This window comes from Haliotis rubra, unplaced genomic scaffold (assembly GCF_003918875.1).
Source record: "Haliotis rubra isolate DU_JTF1 unplaced genomic scaffold, ASM391887v1 Scf34, whole genome shotgun sequence".
Taxonomy (NCBI): Eukaryota; Metazoa; Mollusca; class Gastropoda; order Lepetellida; family Haliotidae; genus Haliotis; species Haliotis rubra.
The window spans coordinates 2,296,107-2,323,500 of record NW_025767013.1 but is presented as its reverse complement, the minus strand read 5'-3'; the positions used below and the strand labels follow the sequence as shown (position 1 = coordinate 2,323,500).

The following is a 27,394-nucleotide window of genomic DNA, read 5'->3' as shown; positions in this document are numbered from 1 at the left end:
TATCATCCGTTCAATGTGATTCCCATAGTTGATGTTTCAATCTACTGCGTTTACCTACTGCACACATGGAAAATGATTTCTAGAAAGAACCTTTACAATTATCCCCTTGAGGATCCAGCATTAATCCTACAAGCAGTATCCGAGCTCCAAGGTGCCACCATTGAAGCAAACCCATTTAATAAGTTACAGAACAGGCCGAGTTTAATCCATTTTTAGAGCGGATTCTTGTTACCCCCTCAAAGACGTGTCATTGTGCGATTGAAAATAATGACAGAAACTGTGGTGAACTGATCACTTTTAAACATTTCAAAATTCAAAAAGTTGTGCTATTGTGTTTTGATCACATTTCCCTCCTCGGTATGCTAGATTTAGAACAGGTTTAATATTTTATTGGCATATTTCTATGTTTACTTCATCCTACACATTAGGATTAACTTACAGTGGTAGGTATATAGCATAATAAATATTTTATAGCGATATTTGTCTCTTAAATGCAACATTTAGGTCAGCATTACAGGTTTTGCAGTATCATTAATCGTGGTAGAGTCTATATGAATTTGATAGAGGCTTGCAAATGTAACATGCTTCTTGGCATAAAGATGTGAAAGTGGAAACCCTCACTATTTTGGTATTTAACTGAATGTGATGAAGAAGCTTTAATTGCTGCTGGGAGAAATGTCAGGCGCGCTAAGGTATCTGCATCCAACAAGTATATATATCATTGTTGACGCAACAACCCCTTACCAGTAAGTTTGATCGATAAAGAAGTGCGATCCAGTGTAAAATAGGTCCAATGGTTTGAATATATTCACTGTATGTGGAGTGCATGTGTGGGGGTGGTGTGGGGTTAGGTCTGTGAGTGAGTGAGTGAGTGAGTGAGTGAGTGAGTATGTTTATGTGTTTGTATTTATATGTATGTGTGGGTGTGTGTGTGCATGTGTTTATGAGTATGTTTATATGTATGTGTGTATTTATGTGTTTGTATGTGTCGCTTAGTATCATAGCCACTGCTTAAGTCACTTGCCTGCCTTGCTTTCATGGTCTATACACATCAGATAGATAATTGGTCATCTGGAAGATTGGGTCTTGACCCATCCATTAGCTCTACCTGCGGATACCTCGTCCCACAAACCTGGCCATCTACATCTGTCATCACCTACACACAGATTGTCATTGCATCTTTCACATCATCAACCAACCCATCCCCACACAACTGCAAGAGTAGATGGAGAAACTGACTTTTTTTTCCTACAGAACTAAACCAAAATATGACAAATCCATCACAACCATGTAATCCCCATGTTTTGTCACACAGCACCAGAATTCTTTCATTCATTCAGTTGTTAAAGGTACATATACTAGCTGTTCAGAGTTAAGTCCCTTACATGTTACAGACTGACTGACTGAGTTTGGTTTTACGCTGCCTTTAGCAATATTCCAGCAACATCACGGCAGGGGACACCAGAAATGGGCTTCACACATTGTACCCATGTGGGGATTCGAACCCAGGTCTTCGGCGTGACGGGCTAAGCTTTAACCTTACATGTTACAGAATCATATGACTGCAGGTTGAATCTCAGATTTGTCTCGATTATAATACCAGGTTTGTTTAACATTTCATCATTGCATCATTTCTAGATTTAGTTCCACATTAAGCTGACATGCTGAGATATAAATGAAGTCTACTGTTCAATCCAGTGTTAAATACAATTTTTCACTCCATCATTCTTTGGCGACCCCAAGATCTGTGATAGAATTGGTCTTCAGCAACCCATAGTTGTTGTAAGAGACGACTGATGTGATTGTGTTGTCTACGGACTTGATTCATGTATTTCATCGTAACCTAACTGTGTAAAACAATGCTCATGCTGTCAATCACTAGTTGATCAGGTCTAGACATCACTGTCATAAAGCCTGAATACTGCTGAATGTGCATTAAACAACAAACAGTCATCTTTCCTGACTATTCATGTGGAGCACTGCAAGGAAGCTACATCTTCACACGTGAATAGGTCACAAAATCAAATTTCTATCGCCTCTACACCCAATAACCTCCTCATGTACTCAGTCCTCTTTTCAAAATCCATCATGCAAACACCGCAAGTTACAAAGCTACTTACACATTTAATATTTTATGACTTTCATAACAACTGTTTGTGAATAGGTCGCACATTGCACACGTTCAACTGAACCCAAAACATGAACACACAAATCAAGTATCGATGTCAGTAATTCATTGAGCTATTGATGTATCGGCGTGACAAGGGTAAGTACAGGCTGAGGGTGTCTGAGGGTGTCATAACTACCCAACACGTTCACAGCCTCACTCTTTAAACAGAGAAGCATGCTTGTATACTATTTCCTTGACTAACACACTTTTTTGTCATAACTACCCAACACGTTCACAGCCTCACTCTTTAAACAGAAAAGCATGCTTGTATGCTAGTTTCTTGATTGATACCCTTATATATTTCTGTTATCAAGACTTTATATAATTTCATGGGAGTCCATTATGATTTGGTATTAAAGGATTTATTTGCAATAAGAATGAAGTACTCATATAAATGTCTTTGTGGTAGTAACATGAACATTTTGAGTTACACACTTTCATTAAAGTAGCTGAAATACATTAGACATGCAGTTATTGGAAAGGTAATAACATTTGATTGTTAAGGGGTTCTTTTAATTGTTTTATTGTATGATTAGTGCTTTTTTAAAGCCAATGACTAATGGTTTGGTTTACAGGATGAAGAAAGAGAATAAAATCATATTAGATCTTGGTAAATGATCTGCTTGAAAGCTCAACCATTATATTTTATGATTGATATATATATATTATTGACTAACAAGATGAAAAGTTGATCAAGGAGAATCTCATTGAATTCTCTAGGCCTGGTCGATACAAGAACTACAATGTTAACATTACATCATGAATAGTGATTAACATCGTCAAGAAGACAGTACTGACAAGACTGACTGACAGACAGACAGACAGACAGACAGACAGACAGACAGATGTAGCTTATATAAACTTCAATGTATTTTTCGCCAGTTGGAAACAAATACCATCTCAATTATCAAATTATTTATTTCTTGTTTCAAAATAGCATCTACAAAATACTTCAGCTGTGTAAATCACTCTGACTGTCAAATCATGTGTCACAATGTCACATCCAGTAAACAACTGCTCTCTGTACAGCTGATCTAAGCACTGGTAATAACTATTCATCATCTATCTAATTCCAAATGAAAGGAATAACATTCTGACACATATTTGATATTCAGAGTAAATTTCGAACTTCACAAGAAATATAAGGACACAATTATCTCCTTCTGTATATGAATGATCCATAATTAACCCTGCTTTGTTGTAAATATATCTACCACAGAGATGATCCATGCTGTCAAAGAGGCAAAGATGAAAGGGAGGTCTGTCAGGTTTCCTCGTTCATTGCTTGTCAATTGCAGGGTGGGCCCAATTCAGTTGGGAACAGGGAAGGTGCCCAATGTGAACGAGAACGACCCTCTAATTGACTTAATGACAAAAACATTAAAATCGGTTGAAATATGACCAGGTTGATTTTTGGAACTTGAAATATAACTTCATGAAATTATGATGGATCTGCAAACAGGAATTTAGGTTTGCAACTCTTCAAGGATTTATAGCAAGATGATAAATGTGGTTAAAGAAACCCGTGATGGAAATTAATATGTGGTTATAAATCAAATGGCTTGCTGTATGAAAGATGTCTTTTCTTTGAACTTCAAAGCCTTGACACTTTATGATATAATTATTTGAGTGGTTCAGCTAAATAATCTCATTCATACCTAAAAAACCCAGGTAAATTCATTTTTCTTGCCTATATTTAACACCACTTGGATGCAATATGGATATTTTCCCTTAGATTATCAAGTAAATAGTTTAGCAGCTTTATGTGCTTAATGACACAAGATGTTTCAAAGCAAAATATAATTACAGGAAGTTGTAATTGACTTTTGTCATTTGATAAAAACCATTACACACATGAAACTAACTAAAACTGCACCAAATATATACATTTCCTGTAAAGAACTTACTGTATAATGACCCACTTGAAGCAGATCCTTAATTCAGTATAGAAGGACAACATTTGTTTCATTCCTGGTGAGGGTACACAAACTGACTGGGAAGCAGATGCTAAATGCTTAACTTGTGTGTTGGAATTTTTGGTAACAGTTTGGTCTACCTGGAACTACATCTTCATCTCACAAAATGGCAACTGGTAAAACAGGTCACTGTAAAGAAGTAAGACATTAAACCTGTGTAATGAAAGCTTGCTTCAAAATGACTGTTTAGCTGTTATTTCATTTCACAGTCGGTGGTGATAACATCAAATGAGGGTTGCTGTTTCTGGTCAAGCACCAGTGCCTTTTGCTTTGAAACTGGAAACTAAAGCTATTCATATATATATCAATAACAGTTCTCTATAAACCTTGACTATTCCTTAGACGTGAGTTTGGGCCTGGTACAGTTGACCCATTGACATTAAGTCCATGCACACAGTGAGGCTATGCTTCAAATTGGAAGCAGATCTTCAAAGTACGTTATCCGCTCTCAGTTTTCAAACCCAGTAATACAATAGGTAGTATGATTAAATAAACAGGGACTTATCTGGGATTCCTAACTAAGTGACCTTGATAAAAAATGGGGAAAAAACCAACTGTGATTTTCTTAAAATTGTTTTCTTTCTTAAATAAAAGGTATCTTAATATTTCACTCAATCCTAAATCTGTACAACCAACTATATAGTTTCATCGTGACACTGGCCCTGTTTTCAGTGAAATACAAGTCATATTTCCACTAGTGAAAACTATAGTAACATGACTTGATTCTATTCATAAACTTTTCACAGAATGCTTTAATAGATAGGGCTGAGTATTGGTCTCTGAACACTGGATAAATTCCCACTGAAATAACCATACAGCCTACTACAAATGATATTACTAGTGAACACCCAAAAAATGATCTGGATGATATTAAACCTTAGGACAAAAATCCTATTGCACTTTATTATTTATTCATAGAGGACAGAAAATAAAGATATACCATAAAATGCACGATATTTTTATACCAGACATTAAATTTGAATGTCAACTACACTTTTTCTCATAGACTGATAAGTATATGTTTTACAGCCTATGCCTAAATCTGATATTGTTTATTACGATGTTTCATCAGTGTGTTTTCATTGCTATAATCACTACTTTTATATTACACAGCATTTGAATTTGTACTGACCCTCTATACTGAACTGTCATTGTAATTCTTTTGTAATGATTTGTAAACTTATTTAAATCTAGAATACATTTATAATCATATCACATTTCTTTGTTGTTTATTGGTTTTACGCTTTTTCAAACTGATTTCCATTTATTTTATGATTTCAACTAGGGAATCAACACTTGATCACTGGATTGTCTAGTCCAGACTCATTATTTATAGGCTGCCAACATATGGCTGGAATATTGCTGAGTGCAGGGTTAAACAACACACCAACCAACCTGCTACTTGACCTAAGTGATCAGCCACACACAGGTCAGGCTATCAATGCTACATGATGCTGTATGAATTTGTTCTTCAGATGTTCACATATATATACACAACATACACAAATAGTGTTGCTTGGTGTAAGCTTCCAAAGTCAACAAGTTTCTAAAGCACATCTGTGTAAAGGATTATTCCCACAACTGCAAATAAGCGTACTTTACAGGTTTTTATTGACTGTGAGAAAAGTCACTTCCAAACAGTCTGCCAGACATTTAGTTTATCCCAGTACGTGAATACAGCACTGAGTTTAAGTACATTATGTATACAGTAGTAAGTTTCTCTGGTCCAAACATCAAAGTCTAGACAGATTGATCGTGTCCTAATTAGGCAAATTAAATATATACCTGGGACTCAACACTTCATATAATCATTTCTGTTTGAATAAGAATTGATCTGATGGCGAACCATTATCAGTGAAATGTCACATCGGTGCACCTTGAGACAGTCTCGCGCAACTAATGAAGGGAAGTGTTCATTGGTGTTCTTAATTAGGGAGGGTGTGTCATAGCTGTTCTCAATTTGGGAAGGTGTGTCACAGGTGTTCTCACTTAGGGAGTGTAAATCAATCATAGGTGTTCTTAATTACGTAAGGTGTATTGTATATGATATTAGTGAGGGTGTATCACTGGTGTTCTGAATTAGGGATGGTGTACCAGGAATGGGGTACCACTGCTGTCCTTAAACAGGGATGGTGTATCATAAGTGTCCTTAATTATGGATGGTGTATCATAGGTGTCCTTAAATAAGGAAGGTGTATCATAGGTGTCCTTAAATAAGGAAGGTTTATCATAGGTGTCCTTAAATAAGGAAGGTTTATCATAGGTGTCCTTAAATAAGGGAGGTGTATCATAGGTGTCCTTAAATAAGGGAGGTGTATCATAGGTGTCCTTAAATAAGGAAGGTTTATCATAGGTGTCCTTAAATAAGGGAGGTGTATCATAGGTGTCCTTAAATAAGGAAGGTGTGTCATAGGTGTCCTTAAATAAGGAAGGTTTATCATAGGTGTCCTTACATAAGGAAGGTGTATCATAGGTGTCCTTGAATAAGGAAGGTTTATCATAGGTGTCCTTAAATAAGGAAGGTGTCCTAGATGTCCTTAAATAAGGAAGGCATATCATAGGTGTCCTTAAATAAGGAAGGTTTATCATAGGTGTCCTTAAATAGGGAAGGTGTATCATAGGTGTCCTTAAATAAGGAAGGTGTATCATAAGTGTCCTTACAAAAAGGGTGGTGTGTCATAGGTGTCCTTAAATAAGGAAGGTGTGTCATATGTGTCCTTAAATAAGGAAGGTGTATCATAGGTGTCCTTAAATAAGGAAGGTGTATCATAGGTGTCCTTAAATAAGGAAGATGTATCATAGGTGTCCTTAAACAAGGATGATGTATCATGGGTGTCCTTAAACAAGGATGATGTATCACAGGTGTCCTTAAATAGGGATGGTGTATCATAGGTGTGCTTAAATAGGGATGGTGTATCATAGGTGTCCTTAATTATGGAAGGTGTCCTTAAATAGGGATGGTGTATTATAAGTGTTCTTATATTAATTAGGAAAGGTGTATCATAGGTGTATGAATCCTGTTGGTTGCCTCTTATGATAAGCATTGGTTGCTGAAGACCAAATCTACACCAGATCTTCAGGGGTAGGCATTTTAATGAATTAAATTTATGTTACAACCTAATATATTACAAGAGAGTTAAACAAACAAACACATCACAGATTCTGTCACAATGACGTCATTCATGCAACGATACGCCTCAAATCAATACTTTTACATCAGCCATGTGCTATCTTGTCAAGTGAAAACAAGAATATCCTGATGATTGACAGGATGCGATGTAAAAGCGAATTAAAATTGTGTTGTTGCAAACATATAATTCAGGAACAATTAACAAAAGTTACATGTCCTGTTTTGAAATTTGAAAACAAGCAAAGGGACATCACTGTAACATTAATTGAGAAGAACAAACGGCAACTGACAGGGCTGCTTGCCCACTACGGCCTGTAGTCTGAAGTGCACAGTAATAATGAATGCATGCAATCTACCTCTGAAACAAACATGCATGAAATGTGGAAGCTCAACGCAGCTGCTTTGGTAAACATACTACATACAATAAGAAAGACATTCTGATACAAACTGCATACAAAAACATTGTTAAATATTTTTCAGAAGATATCATCACCTCAATTTATTACATTTTATATGCCAATCTGTTTTCTTGCAGGTTCTAATGTCACATCCCTTTATGTGAGTTATCAAACATTAAAACTAACGGTTTCCAAAGCAGATCAGATAACAGTACATGTCAGTTGAGATTTTAGAGAGCTCTATACATGTTGCATGATACATGCGATTACACTCGTACAAAAACCTTTATCCTACAGTTTTCACATGGTAATTTCATAACTATAATTGTATTTAGGGGATAAATTTAACTAAAGACTGTGGGGTCATTATTATACTTTCAATTCAATTCATTAAAATATTTGAATAATTTATGGGAAGGTTTAAATGTTTGATGGAAGTTGACACCAGTGACATAATGATCAAGGCCATAACTAATTGTTGTTTGTGTTGAGTGAAACCTTCTTTGGGCCGTGATCATGGTGACATGTTGAGATGTGTTTAACAAACAGACAAATATACATCAATGATGAGGGTCTTGCTTGACAATATGTTTCAATTACTGCCAAATTGTTCTTCTAAATTAACTGCAGAAAAAGCTATTGGCTAAAAAACCTGTTCTACAACAACTACTGGAAATAACAAAGCACTGCCAAGAACATCTTTTACATCAAATAATAATAATAATAATAATGTATTTATAAAGCGACTAATATCCACCACAGAGACATTACTAAATCCTTAATCATATTCTGAAGATATTTTCTGAAAAAAAGGGTTCGTTTCTGTTCAGACACTCATATATACTCAAATTGGATTATTGAAACTGAAAGTTTACTGATATGAGTTGATGTGTTTAGGACAGGACATTCTTACATTTAGTCTTGAACACCTGGTGTCTTCACAGACTTTCAGCAAACCATTCCAAAATTTTTCACAGACTCCTAAACTGTTCATGGCAATTTTGCCATTAACACCCTTTGCAATCTGGTATGTTACATAATTGAGATAATTCATTTACATTTATAATTTGTTAGTTATTAGTTACTAGCTATTTACCATTTCCATTGCTTCCTCTGTTTCTTGCATTATATGGCACATAGAGATTCCTACACAACTGTCTGTCACACATCATTTGTCTTATAATGAATTGTTTCCAAATGTCTCTAACAAGGGAAGGTGAATCAGATACATTTTCAAACAAGTTTGTGTATGACCTGTTCCTTACACTCACTTAAACCACACCATATTACCCTTGAATCTACACATATTTTGTGTATTCTCATGACCAAAGTGCTGCATTAATACATAATATAACAGCAATATTTGACATCATTTTGCCTACTGGTATTACTCATACCTAGTGTAACCCTTCACTCAAACATTTCACTCACACCTGTGGATCAAGACAGATTATGAGCTAGATACGACCTATGTACATTAGTTAACAGTCTAAAACCATTAAGTTTCAGTGACCTTTACAGAAGCACAACCAACTTATAAGTAAAGGACACTAAGGAAAGTAATCTGACCTTAGGTCATTATCATGGAGTAGCCAATCACGGTTACAGAATTCAGTCTCATGGATATGTCTCATACATTTATATCCCATAGGTTCCTCGCCCAGAGGAATGTAAAAACAAGTCTAGATCCGTTAGAGAAACACATACCGTATATTACCCAGCTGAAAAGGCACCATGGTTGACCATGGTCAACCACGGCTTACCATGGTTTGCCATGCTAAACCGTGGTGACCAACATTTCTCCCCATGGTAAACCATGATAGACCATGGTCACCATGGTATACCACAGCAGACCATGGTCACCAGAAACCATGGTAGACCGTGGTCACCAACATTTCTCCCCATGGTATACCATGGTAGATCATGGTATACAACAGCAGACCATGGTCATTATAGACCATGGTCACCAGAAACCAGGGTAGACCATGGTCATCTTAGACAAAACAATGGTAGACCATGGTGTTCTCATACAAAGTAATGGTTGACCATGGTCATCACATACAAATCTATGGTAGACCATGGTCATGACAGACCAATTTTACATTTCAAACTGTGATAAATAAAATTGAATTCCTGACTGTTTCATGACATTGTGTTTCATTTATGAATAACAAATAACGGGAGCATTCAATGAAGTGTTACACAAGCAGTATACCAATAGCATTACAAAGGATATGTGTGTAAAACATGTAAGTGGCAGATGAAAAATGTTTTTGCCTGAGTTAGTTTAACCCAACCGTTATGACTTTTTGGAGTTAGGTTATCTGTGATCGAATGGTGTCAAAGTTCACGGTGCTTGTAAAGGTCAGCCTGAAAGATTCAGTTTGTTTGCTTAGATTACACAGACAGCAAAATAAATTCAAAGGATCATAAAAAGGGAGATAATTGCTATAGGCATGTTTATGGATATTTCTTTTTCTTTTTATCGTATTTGTATTCAGTTTTGGAATAACTACTGATTGTAAACCAAAAATGACTGTGCCAAAACGTTTAGCTATTCACTTAACGTGGAAATAGGTTCACTTACAATAAGATACGTTTTTCTATGTTATGATATGTTGATTGTTATAAGTAATGGGAAATGTAAATATTTCAGAATATTATATTTGGTTATGAATGTAGACTAGTGATTTAGTAGCCAATTTTGTGTTTTAATTTCTAATACATGTTTTGTTAATTGACATAGACTCTTCATATTACAAAAATAATTTAAAGTCATCTGCCATCAGTGAAAAGAAATTATTTTGAATAGTATAATTATAGTCTGGTGAAAATTTATTTGAAATATGTCAAAAATACATAACATTTTGAGCAACTGTAAATATATATTTAAAAAACAACAACAACACAGTTTTGATATTTGCTTAAGACTCTTGGAAATAGAATGATTGTGATTAAATGTTGTTGGTGTGGTTTTCAGATTTCCACTGGATGATTCTGAAGAAATGGTCCTAATGTTGAAACACTGAAGATGAAGTTCTGCTAGATGAGTTTATTGCTGAGCTGGAGCATTTGCTCTTCACACTGAAGCTTCTTCACATTAAACTCACTCACTCACTATCCCTGAACCATTGTGGACATCTTCTGTGACGTCACCACTGCTCTTCCTGAAGGTTCTTCAGACTTGTGTGCATCCTGTTTCTTCTGAGAGAAATTGTGATACTCAAAGTTGTACAACTTGCAGGTAGATGATTTTGGGCCCTGTTGTAATTTCTCTGTTGGTAGTGACTCTCATTATGTCTACTTCCAAACCATATAGACTAAAGAGACTACTCTTTCTGAAATTGTATATTACTGCATGATATGGTGTTCTGAATTAGTTAATTTTCCTGGATATTGACTGATTGACATCCAAGCTGTCCTAAAGATGTTTTTTAAATGAAATAATAAATAAGAATATCCTCTGAAAAATGATGAACATGTCCACAGGCCATTTGTCCCTAGCAACATTACTGGATATGTAATTCTAGTTTGCTTTAGATTTGTACTAGTTCCACAGCATATCCCTCAATCCCTGTGAGTTTCCCAACAGCTATCCTCAAATTGTCTTTCATTTAAATCTGTCAGTGTTAGTAATAAAATGTGTCGACATAATTTAAACAGTTTGTTTTCAGTGCATGAGTTTGTTTAATGTTAATTCTTCAATACCCGATATTCTAATTGATCTCTATGCCATGGTGTATATGACTATATATTGTGGTATGGTGCGGTTGGTTTCTTACCATAGTCTCAATAACCAAAGGTTATTCTAATGGTAAACTGTTGTGCCATCTACCAAACAGGGTATACTGACCATGGTCTCATTTTCATTTCAGTAGTAATCCATGGTACACCATGGTCTCTTGTCACCATGGCTGACCATGGTACACCATGGACTCTTTTACCATGGTAGACCATGGTCTTATTTTACCATGATAAACTGTGGTGCCATTTACTGCACATGGTTAAACCATGATAGACCATGGTCTTTTTTTACCATGGTAGGCCATGGTACACCATGGTCTCTTTTTTACCATGGTAAACTGTGGTGCCATTTATCGGACATGGTAAGTCATGATACACCATGGTCAACCATGGTCTGTGAACCATGGTCTACCATGGTCTTTTGCATGCTCATTTCAGCTGGGTACCGTCTATAAGCCGACCCCATAGATAAGCCGACCACAAACTTGACCCTTAAAATCAGTGTCAAAATGGTATGTTTCGTACATAAGCCGATCCCCCCACAATGGGGTTCTAATCCTGGCAAACACAGACCACAGACAACTGGCAGTTACCAATAATTATAACTTTGGCCCACATTATTAAAAGAATTCACAGTAATATTGCATCTACTCACGCATCGAAATGAAGTGTAGTTGACAGAAAATGGATAATATATATTTTGTTTCGCTAAATATCATACTTATTGTAGCTGAACGATCATGTGGCAACAAACTGGCTTGCTTATTTTACCCCATTCCATGTGCATCCAACTTCCGCTAATACCACGTTCATGAGGGTCCGTATAACCTTAGTGTTGATTATATATATTTTACATTTATAGAACAAAAACTGTAATTAAAATTATGCAATGCTAGGATATATTTCTTTTGGTTAAATAATAGTGTTCTGTATTATATTTTACTGATGACTGCATCTGAATTCATAACGTTATACTATTGTGCATGTTTGAACTTGATCGCTGGGAAATGTGTGCACAGCTGATTGCTATTTTTGGCTCAAATACAAACAGTAATCTTAATCCCTGCAGATAATACAATGCCCAGCAAAACAACTTAGAACTTAAAAGGTAAATAATCTTGTCTAGTGATGTTTAATTGCAAATTTGACGTCTTTACTGACAAAGTCGTCTTCTGTTGTTTGTTCACACGAATTGATACAATGTTGTTTTCCTCACCCTGGAAAAAGTTTGACGAAAGCGTAACTCATAGATAAGCCGACCCCTTTCTACAGACTGCTTTTTTTATCCTCAAAATTTGGCTTATAGATGGTAATATACGGTACTCTGTTCTACCATTTTTACATCTGGTATTGGTGGCTCCTTTGGCATCTATGAGGTCAGTGTCATATGTAATAGTTCCCTAACTTTATATGGACCTCAGGATATATGGATACGAAGAAGTAGAACTGCTTAACATTTTTCAGGAGTATATATTAACTCAAAACTGTGTTTGGGTCAAGAATGTCTTACTTGTTCCCTGTTTGCAAATAGGACATTGCTTATATCATTAGACTACCAAGTGCTGTCACTCTGAACTACACCAAACACGAGTTAATGGAAGAAGTAAAGTGTTGAGTGCATAACTTGGAATTCACCACTCAGAAGCAGCCGAAACTGTCCACGATGAGTGCTTCTTTAACTGATGCTCACTGACAGTACAACATACCTGCTTGGTCCCCAGGTGCTGCACCACACAGGGAAGATGTGCCGTGTGCCCCATCCTGACATTCACAGTCGTCTGATTGCGGGTCAAATACACAGAATCCTTGATGGGAGGCCGCTTGTACATCGGTCCAACGTACTCCGGTTCCCTGTGCTCGTACTTGTGCCTGCGATGCTGGGGAACATGGTTCTTGTTGTGTTCTGGAACAAAATAAATATAAACTAAAATATATCAATAAAGACATGGTTACAATTTTACAAAGTACAGTCATGGGACATAAGTATTCGTCAGTCGGCAAAATTCTCATAGATTTGCATGTTATTTTAGTGTAGCTGTAATAATTTTCATTAATACAGTTTCCGTTATTTGGTTGTCAAATTTTGCAGGTTGTTAGGAAATCATCTTGGTCACAGATACATAATTTCCATGTAATGTTCCTTCAAGTATTTTCCGCATTGTAGTTACATGAGCAACATATATACAACATTGTGTATTCTTTCCCCATAGACCGCCATGTTAAAAATTGTCATAACCATGACACGCATCATTCAAAGTGTGGTCATTCTTGAAATACTGAATGGAAAATAAAACGGAAATTACGTCTTTGTAGCTGAGATGATTCATGACCCATGTGCAAAATATGAACAAGATCAAACGAAAAATAATTCAAGACATTTGTTCTAGCTGCACCAAATTAACACGTAAGTCTAGGGAAATTATGCACAGTGACGAATACTTATGTCCACTGACTGTAGGTGAGTGAGAGAGTTTAGTTTTATGCTGAACTCAGCAATATTCAAGCTATATGCTGCAGTCTGTAAATAATCAAGTCTGGACTAGACAATCCAGTGATTAACAGCATGAGCATCGTTCTATGCAATTGGGATAAGATGACATATGTCAACCAAGTCAGCTAGCCTGATCACGCGATCCTGTTAGTCACCTTTTACGACAAGCATGGGTTACTGAAGATCAATTCTAACCCGGATCTTTCATGAGCACTATATATTACAGAGTGAGAGTTAAGGTTATTTATTGCTGTAGTCAGCAGTTTCTAGATATCATGGCTACCTTGCCGTCCCTGGGGACAGACAAACTCGAAACTTATGAATACCCAGTTGCACAATATGCCAGGAAAAACATAAAAAACCCATTGTGACATTTTCATCCACTTTATGGTGTGTCAGGGCTTTCGGCCACAAAGCAATATTAGTTGCTGTGGCGTTTTAGGTCTGTGTTAAACAACGTGAGTTACGACAAAGACTGTTTTGTTGAAAAGGTCAAAGAAATAGCCTAGAAATAATGGTAAGATTTAGGGTTATTGCTTCTGCATGCCTTTCTTCTCAACCATCAAAGACCTGTTTTTTTGAGATCTGTATTCATGTGTTATGAGTGTATGCACACAATGAACGCTGAAGTACGGCCTTGACGTAGAGTTACTGTTGCTTGTCATGGAAAGAGCTGCACAGTAAAGTGATGGTGTATGTGATGGTGTATGTACACTGGGGTTGTATCTATACCACTAGCCACCTTTAAACCTAATACAAATGCTTCATAATGACTTTTAATTAATCCAAGGGGAAACAGTGCCTCGTCAGCTGCTATTCACTCGAGAGTTCTGTCCCTTAGGTGTGTCATTATCCTGTGATCATGAGCTCTAATTGCCGAATTACCCTGATAATGATTGTTGGTTTTTCTGCACTACCTTGACCTTGGGTTTCAACATAGGCGTCAATGTCTAACATGTGCATCATATTGGGCTTCCACAGTATACTGACTTGATGGGATAAAATGAAAATAATGTTAAAAGGCTCTAAACCCAACTCAGAAATTAACTGGTTCAGACAATCAGCTTCATTATTCGCACAAAACACTAAAATCCCACAAAACAAAACGACCGTAGTTACATCAAATACAGATTATTGTGATATTTCATCATGATTTAATTGAACAAATAGATGAAAAATTGTTAAAAACCTTATCTGCTAATGATTTTATTACTTCTTACATGTACTCGAATGTATTTGAATTAATATATGTACTTGTACTAATAGCCTATTTCTGGTGTCCCCCCCTCCCCATGATATTGCTGGAATATTGCTAAAAGCGGCATAAAACCATACTCACTCATCGAATCGTAAAACCTCACTCACTCACTCAATTAAATGTACTAACCCCACACACATGCATTGCACACACAGTGAATATATCCAAACCATTAGAACTCTTTCAACACTGGATCGGACTCCTTTATCGATCAAACTTACTAGTAAAGGGTGGCATGATGAGCAGATGAGCAATTATCTAACTTGGTGTGTATAGACCATGAAAGCTAAGGTAGGCAAGTGACTAAGCAAAGGCTGTCACACTCGTACAGCAACACATACAAACACATAAATACCCAGCAGAGGGTGACATGTAATTTCAGATCGATCTCCATAAAATTCTTCATTATAAATCAGGATTCCGATTTTGTTGAAAGAAATGTGAAAGGGAACTGGAAAATAAAAGAGGCTTACATCGGTTTGCCAAATGCCGTTCTGACTGATGGCAAGAAACCTCTAAAGCAGGCCTACAGCATAAACAAATCCCACTTAAACGTAAGAACTTGCACAAACCTTAAAGAGATTTCTATTGTGAAAAATATAGCTTTGTTTGTATTCAAACTGAGCACTGTTTCACAAACATTTGTAACAGAATCTCACTAAGAACGTGAGTTTGGAGCTCAGATTGAGACGCTTCAGTATTCTCATTAACAGCTTCAAAAAAATAATTTTCTTTTTGTCAAGGGTAATGCTTTACGAAAAAAACTTCAGTTTTATGTGATGATTGGTAACATGTGCTAAATACTTTGAAACATGGGGCTACGATTTTCTCTTGTTTCAAAGCAAAATCTGCCGATTTCTGTTATGTTGCGTTTATATATACTCTTAGAAAACAAAGTCGGAGGCAGTGCATAGTTTTTGATGCATACTCCACAGTGAGGCTCTCATGGAACTGAGGACTAATGGGCTGTTCCAGAGTAAACAGCAGCCGGAATGTTATCAGGACACCAGTCACTGCTGTCTGGGATGCTGGGGACATTTGGTGCCGTGTACCAAATTATGGCACATATCTGAAGTTGCACTGTATAGAAGTTGTGATGTATAACAACGGCCTATAACTCATCCTTGAGAGGGTCTAGGTGAGATCTTGATAAGACTTGTTGAACTTTCGGTGAGATCTTAGTGAGATCCTGGTGAGACCTTTCATACGACTTTTGGGAGAATCTGATGATACCTTGATTAGACCCTTTATAAGATCTTGATGAGACTTCGGTGAGATCTTGTTAAGACTCTCATAAGATTTTTGGGAGAATCTATTGAGATCCTGCTGAGACCTTTCATAAGACCTTAGTGAGAACTTGATTAGACTCTAGTAAGATCTTGGTGTGAGCTTTCATATGACCTTGATGAGATATTGATAAGGTTTGGGAAACTCATTGGTGAGCCCTTTGCTGAGATCTTCATTAGACCCTTATAAGATCTTGATGAGACTTCGGTGAGATCTTGTTAAGACTATCATAAGATTTTTGGGAGAATCTATTGAGATCCTGCTGAGACCTTTCATAAGACCTTAGTGAGAACTTGATTAGACTCTAGTAAGATCTTGGTGAGAGCTTTCATATGACCTTGATGAGATATTGATAAGGTTTGGGAAACTCATTGGTGAGCCCTTTGCTGAGATCTTCACAAGACTTTGATAACACAATGGTGATTGATAGGATATTGATAAAACCTGAAAGCATCTTGGTAAAATTGTGTGTGTTTCATGCTAAAAGATGATGGTTCCATGTGGTGATACAGGATACATATGCAATCTTGGCCCATATGGTGTATTTGATAAAGTAAACACAGATGGAAACACACACACTGATTACCTTCCTCTGTAGGTAGTTTGAGGGCTTGATGTGAGATGGTGTATTTCGAAGTAAGGCAGGTGGCTTAGGATAGTTTATATATACATGTTATGAATAAATATTGTATTAGCAAGCCTTGGTGTTTTTATCAAGTGTCATTCTTACTTTCTGGCATTAGTAAAATGCCTTGTCTCTCACACATTTAAAGTCAACTCAGTCAGCAAGCCTGACCATCCGATCCCAAATCTATCTAGGACATGTAAGTTACTTGTATTACAAATATTCCAGGCAGAGGAAGCACCTACATACACCCAGTGTAATGACTAGCTCCAGGCAGAGGAAGCACCTACATACACCCAGTGTAATGGCTAGCTCCAGGCAGAGGAAGCACCTACATACACCCAGTATAATGACTAGTTCCAGGTAGAGGAAGCACCTACATACACCCAGTGTAATGACTAGTTCCAGGCAGAGGAAGCACCTACATACACCCAGTGTAATGACTAGTTCCAGACAGAGGAAGCACCTACATACACCCAGTGTAATGACTAGTTCCAGGCAGAGGAAGCACCTACATACACCCAGTGTAATGACTAGCTCCAGGCAGAGGAAGCACCTACATACACCCAGTGTAATGACTAGCTCCAGGCAGAGGAAGCACCTACATACACCCAGTGTAATGACTAGCTCCAGGCAGAGGAAGCACCTACATACACCTAGTGTAATGACTAGCTCCAGGCAGAGGAAGCACCTACATACACCCAGTGTAATAACTAGTTCCAGGCAGAGGAAGCACCTACATACACCCAGTGTAATGACTAGTTCCAGGCAGAGGAAGCACCTACATACACCCAGTGTAATGACTAGCTCCAGGCAGAGGAAGCACCTACATACACCCAGTGTAATGACTAGCTCCAGGCAGAGGAAGCACCTACATACACCCAGTGTAATGACTAGCTCCAGGCAGAGGCAAGCACCTACATACACCCAGTGTAATGACTAGCTCCAGGCAGAGGAAGCACCTACATACACCCAGTGTAATGACTAGTTCCAGGCAGAGGAAGCACCTACATACACCCAGTGTAATGACTAGCTCCAGGCAGAGGAAGCACCTACATACACCCAGTGTAATGACTAGTTCCAGGCAGAGGAAGCACCTACATACACCCAGTGTAATGAAGCAGTCCAGGAAGCAGAGGAAGCACCTACATACACCCAGTGTAATGACTAGTTCCAGGCAGAGGAAGCACCTACATACACCCAGTGTAATGACTAGTTCCAGGCAGAGGAAGCACCTACATACACCCAGTGTAATGACTAGTTCCAGGCAGAGGAAGCACCTACATACACCCAGTGTAATGACTAGTTCCAGGCAGAGGAAGCACCTACATACACCCAGTGTAATGACTAGTTCCAGGCAGAGGAAGCACCTACATACACCCAGTGTAATGACTAGTTCCAGGCAGAGGAAGCACCTACATACACCCAGTGTAATGACTAGTTCCAGGCAGAGGAAGCACCTACATACTGTACATACACCCACATACACCCAGTGTAATGACTAGTTCCAGGCAGAGGAAGCACCTACATACACCCAGTGTAATGACTAGTTCCAGGCAGAGGAAGCACCTACATACACCCAGTGTAATGACTAGTTCCAGACAGAGGAAGCACCTACATACACCCAGTGTAATGACTAGTTCCAGACAGAGGAAGCACCTACATACACCCAGTGTAATGACTAGTTCCAGGCAGAGGAAGCACCTACATACACCCAGTGTAATGACTAGTTCCAGGCAGAGGAAGCACCTACATACACCCAGTGTAATGACTAGTTCCAGGCAGAGGAAGCACCTACATACACCCAGTGTAATGACTAGTTCCAGGCAGAGGAAGCACCTACATACACCCAGTGTAATGACTAGTTCCAGGCAGAGGAAGCACCTACATACACCCAGTGTAATGACTAGTTCCAGGCAGAGGAAGCACCTACATACACCCAGTGTAATGACTAGTTCCAGGTAGAGGAAGCTACATACACCCAGTGTAATGACTAGTTCCAGGCAGAGGAAGCACCTACATACACCCAGTGTAATGACTAGCTCCAGGCAGAGGAAGCACCTACATACACCCAGTGTAATGACTAGTTCCAGGCAGAGGAAGCCTACATACACCCAGTGTAATGACACCCAGGCAGTAAAGACCTACATCAGGCAGAGGAAGCTCCACCTACATACACCCAGTGTAATGACTAGCTCCAGGCAGAGGAAGCACCTACATACACCCAGTGTAATGACTAGCTCCAGGCAGAGGAAGCACCTACATACACCCAGTGTAATGACTAGTTCCAGGCAGAGGAAGCACCTACATACACCCAGTGTAATGACTAGCTCCAGGCAGAGGAAGCACCTACATACACCCAGTGTAATGACAAGTTCCAGGCAGAGGAAGCACCTACATACACCCAGTGTAATGACTAGTTCCAGGCAGAGGAAGCACCTACATACACCCAGTGTAATGACTAGTTCCAGGCAGAGGAAGCACCTACATACACCCAGTGTAATGACAAGCTCCAGGCAGAGGAAGCACCTCCATGTACCCAGTGTAATGATGAGCTCCAGGCAGAGGAAGCACCTCCATGTACCCAGTGTAATGACGAGCTCCAGGCAGAGGAAGCACCTACATTAGACTTACACAAGTCTCTATGGATATAAAAAATAGTTTAAATGATAATTTCTATAAAATATAAATATTCCTCTGATGGACTGGTGTCTTTGTACTGTCGGCATATCTACACTTGCCTCATTAAAGGACAAAATTACTATACACCAATAGGCTTGGCATTATGTGCAGTCTTGGAGCAAGGCTACACCTACATGTACCCAGTGTAATGATGAGCTCCAGGCAGAGGAAGCACCAACATGCCCCCTGTGTAATGTTGTCATGGCTGAACAGACGCAGACATCTGACACAGATATTGATAAAAAAAATAGTTTAAATAAACTCCCTCACCCTCTGATATACCGGTTCATTGAAAACATATATGAGGGAATATCATTTACAATAACAACAAAACAAACAGGATATTGTTTAGGAAACTCACAAGTGTTATCGGTGAAAGGACAACACACATTATTCAGTTTGGTAAAAATCCAATATGTAATCCAAACAGCATCTTTGATGTGTTCACTTGATTACTTGTAAGATGACGGAAAATAACCAACAACAGACAAGGTAGCTGTATACAAGCAGAACTTGTGATACTTAAACGTGTAGCGTTTGCCATAATTCTGTAAGGTATCGCGTTTTGCATCTCTTGTCACTGTACGTTCACATTGTTTACATTCTGTGTGTAAGTCCGCAGTGTAAATGCCTCACTTGAAAGAAACTGTTGCACGCTGTCTTCTCCACTTGCAATGTGACAAGCAAGTTGGCAAAGAACTGGCTACATACACTAGAAATACGTAACTGCTTGTTCTCCAAACAGTCCTTCGGAGAAATGCTCAGACGCCCTGTTGGAATTGTTGGCAAACTTAAGTGTGTCACTGGTAAATGATTTATAGGAAGTGTCTCAATGTGTGGTGACTGATAAGTGCTTAAAATTCTTCCCTTTCTTGCCGATATTAGATAATCTGCAAATGATGGAGACATGCATGCATTTGTGGAAACATATGAGAGTTTTCAACAATACAACACTGAGTTCTCACCAGTTGTTTAAAGTATCTAAATTAGACAATTTTTTAAAAGTTTTATCACATGTTTTGAAGGTACACATCTGTTTCACAAGTTCCAGGAATGTGAAAAACCACGGAAATGTGATGCCATTGAGTGTAGAGGCACTAACTATTATTTAAACATTGAGGTATTTCGGCTCAACGACTCACTACACCGCATAATAATCTTAGATCACACTTTCGACTGTAGCGAAAAACTTCTTTCCAAATGATCAGTCTGCTGAAGACATAAGCGTAATTTTGCTCAATGTACCACAGTCTAGCAACACAAGCATTGCGATTATTTTACCCAATCTGATGAGATTCCTGGTACCTCTGTCTTTGCTTGTATTGAGCAACCTCAACAGTTCACTGGGAAATGGGGCTTTTTCCTGGCGTCAATTAGACAAAGCAAGTTGTTCTTTCAAGACATCTTGCATATTCGCTGCATGAGACCTGACAAACCTGACAGGAACAATGATTACCTCCCTTGTTTTCGTTTTTTTTCAGCGCCACATTATGCTGTGTATTTATTTCCCTGTTTCCAAACCTCCAACATGAAGAGTTACACTTCCAGAAGATATAAACCGCGGAGAGATCGTTCGCAGAAGAGTCCTAAACTTTGATTTTTTGGGCAGCAAATCACCATCTTTTAAATCATTATTCCAGTAATGGTTCAAAAGAATATTATTTCCATCTGCTTGTAAAGAGTTTGGTTTCTGAAAGCCATAACACACAGGGAATATCTTCATTCTCTTTTAGAGTAATGGCATTTCTTTCAATAGGCGGTATTAACCAAACATAATGTACACAGACATTTTCACAAACTATGAAGTATGTTGTTTGGGAAAGCTTTTCAACACTTAGCCCATCTTCTTGAGTTATGTACGCCAGAAACGTGAGTCCTCGTCGACAGAAACACACATACGTTATAATAGCATCATTCTGTCATCACTAAACTGTAGAACAAAAAGAACCCAGAAACTCATTTTCAAACCCATCTGCCATAGATGGAAAGTAATTTAAAAAACAGAATTGAATATTTGAATCAAATTTATTTTAATCTAAGAAAAGTAATTACACAAAAAAGTTTAAAACTGGCAATACACCACCTGCTAAGTACCACACCAGTGGACATATTCACTGACCAAAACAAGTACATGCTAATCTGAAATTTATACACAGTATTCAAGCTGTTTAATGCCAGGCTGGTTATACATGTTCAGGGATGGATGCAATGTCACTACTTGTTTCATTTAAAAAACATGCTTTGTTGCTAAGAGGCCTAATATACCAGTTTGATGAATGTGGTGGGATTAATGAATACATTAACATCTTTCCCCTGTACACCCTGTGTTGGATTGATGAAAAAGTATAAATAAGACTTGAAATTTCTTCTATGAATTTGTCTTTAGACCAGACCAATTTTATTTCTTGTTTTACGGATTTTTGTCCTCAGAAAACCGAAATGCAGGAGGGAACAAAATATATATAAAGAATCACCAGTCAAAGTAATATTTGTTTGAAATACTAAAAGTTTTTCTCTTTTGGCAATTTTAGGAAGTGTATATGGGGCAAACCACAATCTAAAAATTTTTTTTGTGTAAGTGTACATTTTTGGCCAACAAAAACATTAGAATTTTATTTTTGGAGAGGGGAAAATAGATTTTTTTTCTTTTTCTAGAAAAAATACGACAGGCGCTTTTAAATATTTTTTTTAAAAATTGGTCTGGCTTTATCAATAAACAACTTGTGTAATTAAAAGCTTTATTTTCCCACTGTCCAAACTTTGGCTCTTTCTGCTTGATTCTTAACCTTTAAGAACTCTGCAAAAATGTCTGGACGTGATGTACGATGGGTGAGCCATAATCGATTTAGGATTCAATAAGTTGGCGCTAGACTACATCTAAGGTCCTTACATGTGCAACGTTGCCACTTGACATACTGACACTTGTAACGATGCACCTCTCACTCCACAGTTCATAATGGGATATATTTCATTGGGGGGAACTGTTGCCTTAACTGTTTATATAGACCAGGATGCTTATATCTTTATTCACTGACCTTTTGGACATGCTACTGTTTAGACAGAAAATTTCCAGTCCCCACTGTCAACAAATGGTCTTAAAGCGTCTCCTATCTTAGATCATTAGTTGTGTGGAGGATTGTTCAGTAGAAATATAAAATAAACATGGGTCCCACAAATCTGTTGTCTAAAGCGTGAACTACAGTCGGTGCCAAAATGTTCTGAGGACAAAGGCCTGAATATTGCGCTAAGCATCATTTTGGCAGAGTTTGGTGTTATCATATGGAGAATTAATACATGAGCTTACTGGACCAGACAGAATGTTAATAGAATTTGGTCTGAAGTCGCTGACTGGAACAATGAACCATACCATCATGGTTTGACACACCGACACCAGGGAGTTGATCTTTCCTGTTTGGCATGCCCTCTGCCCAAGTGATATTCCTGGCCAATAGATGATACTGTGCACACGAACAGGCAATAAGCAGATTGTACAGTGGGTGTAACATGCCCATAAGTGAGTGAGTTGAGTTTTGCGCCGCTTTTAGCAATATTCCAACAATATCACAGTGGGATGATCAAATGCTTTAACCACTAGGCTACCCTACCGCTCCGTCCCCACAAAAGCATGTTTCTTAAGATAGTCAAGACTGGGTCCTCTTTTTCACTGACATTCTATATTAAATTCAACTGGGTCAGTATTTCTGCTGGTGGATTGAAGTCCCCAAGATTCAACATAAGCTCAGTAGCATATTTAAGAATTGTGAGATAAGTACACAGACCTTTCAGGAGTGTAGCTACCATTATGAAAAAAATACCCGAGCTTACACATGATTTTGAAAATGAAAGTTGGGTAAGCTCTCAATACTATCTAAATGTATAGCCTTGTAACCTATCGGGCTTACACAAAAATATTGGCTTGCTATGCGCCTGCCTTTAAACTTGACCCCCTAATGTGTTGTAAAACAAATCTATTCTCAAACTTTTTCGTTAGTTCAAAGGTGTTTCTTTACTTACAAGCATCAGAATCTCTCTGTACTTCTACATAGCAAACGTGTGGCATCAGGCAAATGATGCTTCCATTTTTCTGCAAAATTTGTGAATGGTCAGAAGGGCCTTTTCATGAACAGCTGTAGTCATCCCTCTTTGTCAGTGATCAATGGATCAATTTTTCACAGATATTACTTTTACACAAAACATAATTTGTTTCTAATGATAGTCAAAACTGGGTATCCTTTAGCACTGATGTTAAATGTTTATACATTCTGACTACCTTCTGGGTCTACTAGAGTGGAAGGTCAGTAGTTTATTTCCCTACCAAGAGACTTTTAAAATGTTATACCTGATGCCCTGGCACTCAGTGGAGAAAACATAGAGTCAGCATGGCGTCACTGTGTCTAACAGGGGTATCAATGTTCCAGCAGTCTAAACCAACATCGCTCAGACCAGTTAAAGCAATCACACAAACATGCATGCACATCCGATATAAATGTAAAAATATGGAATGCAATGCCAAAATCCATTTCACCTCATGTCACCCGACATTTTTATACACATGTATACATGTAAATAAAAGCGACAAACCCATTTCCATATTTATAAAACATGTTATCACCAACTAAAAAAAACTACTATTGTTGGGGAGCGACTGGAGTTATTCTTTGATTATTGCCAGTGTGACCATTCATGTCTGGGAAACTGTCTTCAATCCCATTTAGAAATGTATCCATTTCCTGCAGGTTAATGCATACTCTTCATGATGTCTTTGAGGATGTCATGTGACCTTGTTCCATCGATATATACCAAGTTAACACATAACAATGTTGTGGGAAGGTTGTATATTGGTAACGTCATGAATCAACGATGTCACAAAGTCAGTATTACATAATTTTATAACGTTATGTCACAACGTAATGACAACATTGCAAATTTATGTTGAGGATACCTTATGCTTTAGGCTTCTCACAACATTATAACAATGTTTCTCATAACTTGGTGTCACAGAGTTTTCTGTAAAACTTTTCACTTTGAGATTTGTTCTTCATTATTCAGCTACAGCTTCAGAAAACACACGACCAAAACAACATGCAAATTGGTGAACGATCATTGAAGTGAAGTTCTGCTTTGTTTCTTATGCACTGTTCACTACTGGGGAAAATATTCAACTATTAATGTTAAATAGAACTTTAAGACAACATGAAATATGTTAGCTTCAAATAACTTTCCCTTGAGGTGACATAAAAATGACCTGTCATAACAACTCTTTAGGCATACCACTCAGGATAGCTATGATTTAGTTTTGAAATTTTATTCACTTACGTTTCTGTATGTCTCTGTGGTACCCACGGGAAACTGGCAACCATAATCCAGGGAGATTGTTTACGACATAATCATGATGTATCACAACATCAGGCCACAACGTTGTGACAAGGTAAATGGGAGTCCACAGAATAACGGTGTGACAACGAAAGCATAACGTTGTGACGTGAAATTGTTAGCTGGGTGCACTGGCCTCATCATAAAGAAGGCTCAGATGTCTCCACATTTTCTTGCAAAATGAAGAATCGTGTGGGAACTTAGAATCACAGATAATACGCCCCTCTTACATTGATAATGTCCCTCTTATGGTAAATCCATTAACTCAGGAAAAATGTTCATAATTCCTCATAGTATGAAGGTTTTTAAAGCCATTACCCAAAAAGTAATTACTGTTTGGTAAAGTAATTACTTTTTGATAGGTGAAGGTTAGATGTACTGGAAAAGATGTCTTTCAGGACCACTATCAAGTATTGTGGGTTGATTCATGGACAAATCAATATCTGATCTACATGTCACAGCTGACAAGCCATCATATTTGACATTAATACAAACTCTTTTGGAGTTTTTTTATCATCAGTTCTGATTTGGTTTTACTTATATTTTTGTATCATTTGGGTACACAAGAAGATAAAAAAGTAGGTTCGATATACTTTGTAGGAATTGACTTTCAATAGATTGACTTTGGGCATATAAAAACATCTGAATGGCATATTTATGAATGATATCAGGATAGCATCTGACAATTTGGGCGCTTCTATACTTCCATGATTCTACTCCTGACTCCGTTACTCAGCGGTAATAGCCCTCTTGGTTTCATAGTGGCAATTTGTCTTGCTTGTCAATGGTTCTGAGAATCACTTCTTCAGTTTGTCTTGGCCAACACAAAGATGATTTCCTTCAAACTTGACAGCTGATCAAATCAATCATAAAGGGTTTCTGTGTAGAAATGTTCTCATTGTCAACTTATAAAAGAATATGATGTCGATCTGTATAATTCCACATCATGAAGATTAACTTCTAAAAGTTTCATTACGCAATGAGGGCTTATTGTGGTACATCGGCCAAACCTAACTCTGTCAGTAGACAAGCATTTCAGAATCTGTACATCTCTCTTCTCACAGTGACTTCAACTAAACAACCACAATTTCAAACACTTCATGTCATCATCAAGTATCAACTCTTTTGTGCTACTTAACAATAAGGGTTAATTGTGTCATCGGTCAAAACCTCCTTGCCACTTTCAAAGCTAACAAAGTCCATAATTTTCAATACTGATTGACCTATAATAATAACCTTTGGTACTGAGCAGATCAATTGTCCATCCAGAGTATACTTCAGATGACATCTGGATTGATACTAATTACAAATCTAACAATCAAGGGTTAATTTGCACATCCTGCTCTTCCTTCTATGAATGCAAAATCAAACATCGAAACGTCAGAACACCACAGATGCTGTCACACTGGGACAATTATGCTGATGTGAAAAACCAATCCTATTTTCAAAAACAGCACTACCAGATATTCCACAGAATACATTTCTGTATATTTGTTATGAAATTCTGAAGACTTATACAATGACCATATTTTCTATCTACACGTAATTCTTACTTCAATTAATGATAATCTTGCCCCCAGACCAATAGTCACCTTCATGCCATGTGAGTGAGTGAGTGAGTGAGTGAGTGAGTGAGTGAGTGAGTGAGTGAGTGAGTGAGTGAGTGAGTGAGAGTGAATTGGGTTTTATGCCGCTTTTAACAATATTTCAGCAATATCACTGCAAGGACACCATAAATGGGCTTCACACATTGTACCCATGTGGGGAATCCAACCCGGGGCTTCGGCGTGATGAGCGGACGCTTTAACCACTAGGCTACCTACCGCCACTCATGGCATGTGAAATGACTACCATTACCTCATTTGACCATCAAACATCCAATCACCCCATCGTGACTGAAACCCACTGATTGCAACATGGAGGAAGGGGAGGGCGCTAATCATGGTTCGGCTTCAGATAGAGGAAATAGAGAAGTGGAGATGGCAGGTAGGGCTTATCGTGAGGCAGCCGAGGGATGAGTGAGTAGGGACATGGTAAACTCTTTGCTCTATGTTCTTCTGGCTGCGGAAAAAACAGGAGTTGTGTTCTGAAGACTGGAGCAAATGAGGCAGGAAAAAGGCGTGTTTCAGTCTGACGAGATTGATGGGTATATTACACTCATGGGATGTACTGACGACTGGCAGGACCAACTTACAGCACTGGAGCAAGATGTCGGATGTATGGATGTCGGAAAGTCAAATATTTAACAGTCATTACAATT

The 27,394-nt window shown here is 38.0% G+C and overlaps 1 protein-coding gene across 6 annotated transcripts in view; it reads right to left on the bottom strand.

Annotated features, from left to right (window-relative positions):
* LOC124284589 (zwei Ig domain protein zig-8-like) overlaps positions 1-27,394 on the bottom strand; it is a 164,666-nt gene that overhangs the window by 19,330 nt on the left and 117,942 nt on the right. For all 6 annotated transcript variants that reach the window (XM_046720693.1, XM_046720692.1, XM_046720698.1 and 3 more), the window contains one exon: positions 13,125-13,321. In XM_046720693.1, the coding sequence (XP_046576649.1) occupies positions 13,125-13,321 (197 nt within the window). The remainder of the gene's footprint in view (positions 1-13,124; positions 13,322-27,394) is intronic.